Here is a 7,439-nt window from a genome sequence, read left to right as displayed (position 1 = left end):
GAATTATAATTTACTTATAAACATAACTGAAAATACTGTTAAAAACAGAAGTGTTGCAGAATAAACATTAGTGTAATTTGCACAGATTTAAGAAAACTAATCCAACATTAAGTGCTGCAGAGTAACAGAGATACAGACCTACACCAAATACACACTCTCTAATTCAATTCAATTCAAATTTATTTGTATAGCGCTTTTTACAACTGATAATGGCTCAAAGTAGTTTTACAGAACATAAACATAGAACAAAAGATTAAAATAAAGAATAATATAAAGATTAATATTATGCAAATTTCAAGATTAATATTAGATATATTTAAATGTGTTTGTATTTATCCCCAATGAGCAAGTCTGATGTGACTCAGGTGGCAGTGGCAAGGAAAAACTCCCTTGAATGGTGACGGAAGAAACCTTGAGAGGAACCAGACTCAAAGGGGAACCCATCCTCATATGGGTAACACCGAAGGGTGTGATTATAAATATACAGTCTGACTAATGTTTGTACACCTGAATATAGATAAGAGAGATAAGATTTTAATCTACATTTAAACTTGAAAAGGAAGACTATTCCAATGATTGGGAGCTAAATACAAAAACTCTCTACCGCCTTTAGTAGATTTTGTTATCCTTGGAACTACCAGAAGTCCTGATTTTGTAGCACTGTTTTTGTTTATTGTCTTTTGTGTATTATCTTTTGTGTAATGTCTTGTATTTTTTGTTTGCACTGTCTTTTTGTCCTGCACTGTCTTTTTGTCTTGTCTTGCACTGTTTGCACCAGGTTGAACAGATGCACTTTATGTGGCTAGGACTACTTACTAAGTCCTTAGCTCTGTCTTTGTTTTATGTAAAGTAGTACCATGGTCCTGGAGAAACGTTTTCTCATTTCACTTTGTACTTTTGGGAGGCTGCTACTGATATTTTATCTAGAGCACTACAAGAAGAACAAGAAGATTATGGAGGCAAAATGCTCTCATCTGGCCTACATCTTCCACATAGGCCTCATAGCACTGATGGCCTACTATGTGGTCACTGAGGATAATGAGGATGAGTTCAGGGATGAATGGGGCCAAAAGGTTTTGAACATTCAGACCAAGATGCAAGAAGTCCTGGAAGAGTGTAACTAGAAGAAGTGATTCCAAATTCACTGAAATTTTGTTAAACCACAGCTGTCTTAGTTTCTTCTGCATGTGAGAACACAATTATTTTCTCCTGAATTGATTTTGTATGGCGGGCACGGTGGCTTAGTGGTTAGCACGTTCGCCTCACACCTCCAGGGTCGGGGTTCGATTCCCACCTCCACCTAGTGTGTGTGGAGTTTGCATGTTCTCCCCGTGCCTCGGGGGTTTCCTCTGGGTACTCCGGTTTCCTCCCCGGGTCCAAAGACATGCATGGTAGGTTGATTGGCATCTCTGGAAAATTGTCCGTAGTGTGTGATTGCGTGAGTGAATGAGAGTGTGTGTGTGCCCTGCGATGGGTTGGCACTCCGTCCAGGGTGTATCCTGCCTTGATGACCAATGACGCCTGAGATAGGCAAAGGCTCCCCGTGACCCGAGGTAGTTCGGATAAGCGGTAGAAGATGAATGAATGAATGATTTTGTATGTTTATTAGATTAGCACTTAAAGATTTCGAACTTTTTTCATATCCTTATATGGCTGTACATATCAAAAACTATTGCTGGATATACAGTAAAGCTGTAGACATATTTGTGTATTATGATCAGAGTTATTCATTTTGGCAGTTTGTTAAATCATGGGCTATAATGTCTCAGAGCTTAATTTTACTGACTATTAGCTTGGAAAAGAGAGCATTGTATAACTACATACTTTTTTATCAGACACTGAAATATTTTAAAAAAAAATTAGATATCAGTTTAAATCAGATTAAATCATATTATTAGTATGGTCATTGTAAAAGTCCCAGGATATCTTTTAAAGGACTTGCTCCTAATCTTTTCATGTATAACCACCACCACAGCACAATATGCAAATCAGCATGATTTGCAGCAGTCGACTAGTGACATCTGCAGGCTTTACAAAGAATTACATGGATACGCTTGCACGGATTTCTATCTAATCGTCCCACATAAAAGACCCAAAAATTGTCTTGTACATTTGTCCTCATGTTATGTTTGTATGTTATGTCAAGATCCTAAACAAATATCTCATAATTCTCAGGCTAATCCCCACTTTACCCGCTCAGTGAAGTTTCCTGGAAGTCTTCCTCTAGTCAGAGTTGAGGTTGTGCTGTATTCTTTCAGTTTAAAAAAGAAATTTAAGATGATTTCTGAAATGTTTAATGATTGGGATAATTATTTGGGATTTGCTGAAGGTCTTTTTGGCTTGCACAGGTACAGTTATAGGCAAATATTTGGCTGCTCTGTCCAAATTCTATTTTTTTTATTTATTTTGGAAGTGAAAATAAGTGAGCACAACAGCTAGCACTAACTATGATGTCACGCTTGCCTGTCTTCAAAACTTGAGAGCCCTGAAGATGTAACAGAATGCATTCATTGGTGAACACAAGAAGGGTCTGAGCAGGAAGTGGATAAAGAAATCCAGACTCATAATGGACACTATCTTCTTTCTGGGAAACACTGTATAGTGTATTAATGCTTTATTAATTTTCCACATTGAACGGTCAAAAAGTACAGAATGTGTTTAATGGTCTTGAGTACAAGCATCAGAGATCACGGCATCACGGATTGCATGTAGTAGATTTAACAAAGAAAAATAAGTAACAGATTACAAATAATTAGGCACAATAAGGCTCTAAGCACACAAATCATCTCTAAAAGTTTTGTGATTGTATGAAAAAAATGAATAAATAGCGTTCTTTTCATACTTGTCTGGTCTTGATGTGTTTCTATAAAATTATTTCACATATGACAGATAAGGTTTTACCAACATTGTTGGTTCACCAGAAAACAATCATTTTAAAACAAGCTCAAGCCTGCCTGCTGTCACATGTAGTCAGGATATGCAGTAAGCTACTTTCATGCCAGGACTGATATATTTCCTTCACTGAAACTGAAGTACAGCATGCCAGGAAATGTTCAGACTTTCAGATCTCATAGCTAATAAATATTGTACTCAACCTACAGAGTAGCAAAGAAAGAAAACAACAATCCTACTCATCCAACTTAACCTTTCACACAATAGGTGATGTTTAGCATAACAGATAACTGTAGTATAATGTTTGGAATTAATATTGATGAATGCCAAAGCTGTTCTATAAGACCATGGCACATCAGGGTAAATCTGAGGTACTTTTAATCTCTTATGTGTTTACCATTTTGTATTTGTAAAAAATCTACTCTGTGTAGGGACTTTTTGTTTTGTTTTGTTTCTTTTTCTGAGGGAGAAACTTTTCAGTGCCTCAGGACATTTGGTAATGTCGCAAGTGGAAGCCTGTGAAAGGGGCACAGTTACCGGATGTTACCCATCCCTCTCTGAGAGGGAGGAGGAGATGGAGGCTGTCCAAAGAGGGAGTGCCGCATGCAGCAAGGCTACAAATAAACATCGAGTCAAGGCAGCTGCACGTCATCAGCACCGCTGGGCTGCACTGGAACACCACAGACGGCACCTCTGCACTTTTCACCTCCTAACTGTAAGTGTTTGTTTTTCTCTGTTATCTCTTGATGATCACTTTCTTATGGGGCATCTTTGCTTTTTTTTCCTTTTTATTTGCTCACATTTTAAAATAGCAAAACACAGAAACAGTGAACAGGGCATACAAAAAAGATCTTTGTACATGTCTACAATGATGATGTATTTGCTAATTCTGGATTTTTTTTAAGCTTTGATAAGGACCTGTTCTGAAATGCCCGGATGTTGGTTCTGAAATGCCCGGATGTTGTGCTTAAATAAATATTGACTTGCATTACACTTAGCAACTATGGATGTGGTTTTAATATAAAAAAAGACCTTGCTAATGATAAAAGGCAACAATGTTGGTGCTATTAAAGTGTAACACTGGATTCTATAGGAAGCTAAGATTGAGTTATCGATTGAACTGAAATGAAGGATTCTGTCAACGCACACAAACCCAACATTCCTGATAACGTACATGGCATGTCCTTTATTTATTTTGGAAACATTCTTACTGCAATTTGATCTCACACAGCATGGAATTTCACATATGACTGCAAATATTTGTACATTATTTCAGATGAAGTTCATACTTGTTCTGCTATCTGCTAGCTTTTAACTTTTTAATAATATTCTTTTTAAATAAATGTGACATTTACATAATGCTGCATTGATTCTGGAAGTTTTTAAAATGACATTTCTTATTGTGTTACAGAAAGAACGTTTGCCTCCGTTACAGATTAAGACAGAAGCTTCTTTCATCACCTGACGTCCAATATGAGTTTTGTGTCAGAATGGCTTATGGAGAACAGCGACAAGATCGAAAAGGGAGTAGAGATCCTAGGCCAAAGCTGTGAGATCCTTGCAGCCACTGTAGGCCAGTTCAATCCCATCCTGGAGGCAGTATTTAATGTCTCCTCTGAGCTCCTTAGCAACCCAGAGGGCAAAGAGGCTAGGTATCTTGCTGAGCAGTTTGTGAAGGTCAACCAGAAGCTGGAAAAGATCCAGGGTGAGATTAAAAAAACAGAGCTGGCAATAAAGCGATCACTTGTGAACCAGCAGAACTTCAATCTCCAAGCAAACATAAACAGTCAGTATGAATATTTTAAATATATTTTCACAGCCAAATCCAAGTTTAAGAAGTTGAAGCGAGATGAGTTCCTCATCTACTTTGAGGAATTTAATGGAGAAAAGAACCTTGAATGCTTATATGATGCTATCATGAAAGAGAACACCTCTGGACAGACAATGCTGGACATTATAGTGGAAACTGAGCAGCGGAGCAGGAGGGCAGTGGAGGAATTCTGTACTAGCCTGAAGAAGCTGTTTGTGGTTGGGATCATCTCACTGATGGGGTACGCTGCACTACAGGAAGACACTGTGGATGAGGAAATGGGGAAGAAATGGCTTGCCCGCATGGAGGAAGTCGAGAAGCGCATGAAGGCAGCAGTGGATGAGTGTGTGAACAACTTTGCTGAGCAAGCCCAGGCTGATATAGATGAGATGCTCTTGGAGAAGCAGGGCAGTGTCGACCCTGAGTTTACTAAATTCCTACTGGAGGCTCTTGTGAAGAAGTATTACTGGGTCTCCTGGTCTGTCCGGGTGTTTAATGATGATGATGGTGGCAAACTTGTGAAGATTCTGGGTCGGAAGAAGCGCCATTTAAATGATGGAGTTGACAATTATTTTGAACATTTGTGCGGTAATAAAATAAGGGTTGTGGTGTCTTTCACTGCAGACCCTAAACCACTCGACAAGAGCCAGATAAAGGATCAAATAGAGAAAGAGAAAGGTGGTGTGGAGTCTGTGGCTGAGTCTCTGAGCAAAAGTTTTCCCAACTGCTTTGTCCATGCCATCAATCGCTGTACGAAAGTGGAGGAAGCCAATAATTTTGAGCCTGAGCACCTTTATTATATGTCTCACAAACAAGCACACATCTGTATCCACTCTGAATAATGGAATTTAGATTAAACTAAACATATTGATGTCCAATCAGAATCTACACTCACTTCTATTAGAACTAGAGTTCTACAATTTTTATGAAAATAAAGATTTGATTATTTACATATGTATGATTGTTATTAGTAATGATTATGTTATGACACTCAATTAATGAAACAAGATGGATTAAGACTGAGGATCAAAGCACTAAGGCTTGAGATGATCACTTTTAATAAAGGCTTTTAAAAAGGAAAACGGGCTAAATAATGATGGATTGTGCTGTTACTTAGATCTGTTTTTTTTTAAAGATTATTCAAAAGATCTGGAAATGTTTTAAATAGCATGTTTTTTCTCCAAACTCCTTTGTTTTGTAAATTCCTCAAATACAAAATAAACTGTGTTTTAATATTTAAGGGTAAATGTCATTTTCTTGCTCTGTTCTGGCTGAATAGTTTGGTATGGTGGGTCTACAAACCGGTTGAGAAACTGGCAAAAAAAAATTTAATCGCAGCTGTACTTTCTAACCTTATCTCTACTCTCTACCGTATCTTCTAATGACTCTCGTTCTTGCTCTTTCTTGTTGTCACACCTGTGGAGATCATTACTGAATTGCTGGATGAACAGATCCTCCATGATTACAACACACATTCTCTTGAGAGTGAAGCATATAATTTCCTCAACATTCTATCCCTTCTATAAAAAAGCACTGCTGTGATATCAGATAGTCAGCAAAGGTGTGCACTGTGTTGAAGACACACAAATTCTTCTACTCTAGTCTTGGCAACACATTTCTTTAAGGACGTCACTTTGTGCCCAGAAGCATTGTCATGCTGGAATGGCTTTGGCCGAGGCCTGGTAGGTAAGAGTAAATTGAACAGATTCAGGTTAGAAGCAGTGAAAAAGTTAATGAGTAAGTGAAACATTTAAAAGAACAAAAATTAACAATATGTTCAGTATATCATTCATTCATTCACTCATTTTCTACCACTTATCCGAACTACCTCGGGTCACGGGGAGCCTGTGCCTATCTCAGGCGTCATCGGGCATCAAGGCAGGATACACCCTGGACGGAGTGAAAACCCATCACAGGGCACACACACACTCTCATTCACTCACACAATCACACACTACGGACAATTTTCCAGAGATGCCAATCAACCTACCATGCATGTCTTTGGACCGGGGGAGGAAACCGGAGTACCCGGAGGAAACCCCCGAGGCACGGGGAGAACATGCAAACTCCACACATACAAGGCGGAGGCGGGAATCGAACCCCCAACGCTGGAGGTGTGAGGCGAACTTGCTAACCACTAAGCCACCACTAAGCAAATCAGTAAATCTTTTAATGGAAAGCACAGAGATGCTAATTTTTAGTTATATTTTGATCCTTAATGATGATAAACAGTTCACATTTCATCATTCTTACCTAAATTAGAGATTAATTTATAATTTTAACTAAATATAGTTGATGTGGGGGGCATGGTGGCTTAGTGGTTAGCACGTTCACCTCACACCTCCAGGGTCGAGGTTCAATTCCCGCTTCCGCCTTGTGTGTGTGGAGTTTGCATGTTCTCCCCGTGCCTCGGGGGTTTCCTCCGGGTACTCCGGTTTCCTCCCCCGGTCCAAAGACATTCATGGTAGGTTGATTGGCATCTCTGGAAAATTGTCTGTAGTGTGTGATTGTGTGAGTGAATGAGAGTGTGTGTGTGCCCTGCGATGGGTTGGCACTCTGTCCAGGGTGTATACTGCCTTGATGCCCGATGAAGCCTGAGATAGGCACAGGCACCCCGTGACCCGAGGTAGTTCGGATAAAGCGGTAGAAAATGAGTTAGCATGGACGTTAGCTAGCCCGTTTTGTGTGTTTGCTTATTATATACTTAAAAACTCAACACTGTAAATGCTGACCCTGA

The 7,439-nt window shown here is 39.2% G+C and overlaps 1 protein-coding gene across 1 annotated transcript; it reads left to right on the top strand.

The window, feature by feature from the left end:
• The first annotated feature begins 3,494 nt into the window (after positions 1-3,494).
• Positions 3,495-5,942, top strand: LOC132840487 (uncharacterized). The gene is made up of 2 exons (XM_060862163.1): positions 3,495-3,607; positions 4,304-5,942. The coding sequence occupies exon 2, from the start codon at positions 4,366-4,368 to the stop codon at positions 5,542-5,544; it is 1,179 nt and encodes a 392-aa protein (XP_060718146.1). The 5' UTR covers positions 3,495-3,607; positions 4,304-4,365; the 3' UTR covers positions 5,545-5,942.
• Positions 5,943-7,439: the final 1,497 nt, after the last annotated feature.

This window comes from Tachysurus vachellii, chromosome 25 (assembly GCF_030014155.1).
Source record: "Tachysurus vachellii isolate PV-2020 chromosome 25, HZAU_Pvac_v1, whole genome shotgun sequence".
In the NCBI taxonomy this organism is placed as follows: Eukaryota; Metazoa; Chordata; class Actinopteri; order Siluriformes; family Bagridae; genus Tachysurus; species Tachysurus vachellii.
This window is presented reverse-complemented; position numbering and strand designations above follow the sequence as displayed.

What these genes read in the sequence shown, in the direction of transcription:
- LOC132840487 (XM_060862163.1), top strand. Translation starts at nt 4,366, where the DNA reads ATGAGTTTTGTGTCAGAATGGCTTATGGAGAACAGCGACAAGATCGAA.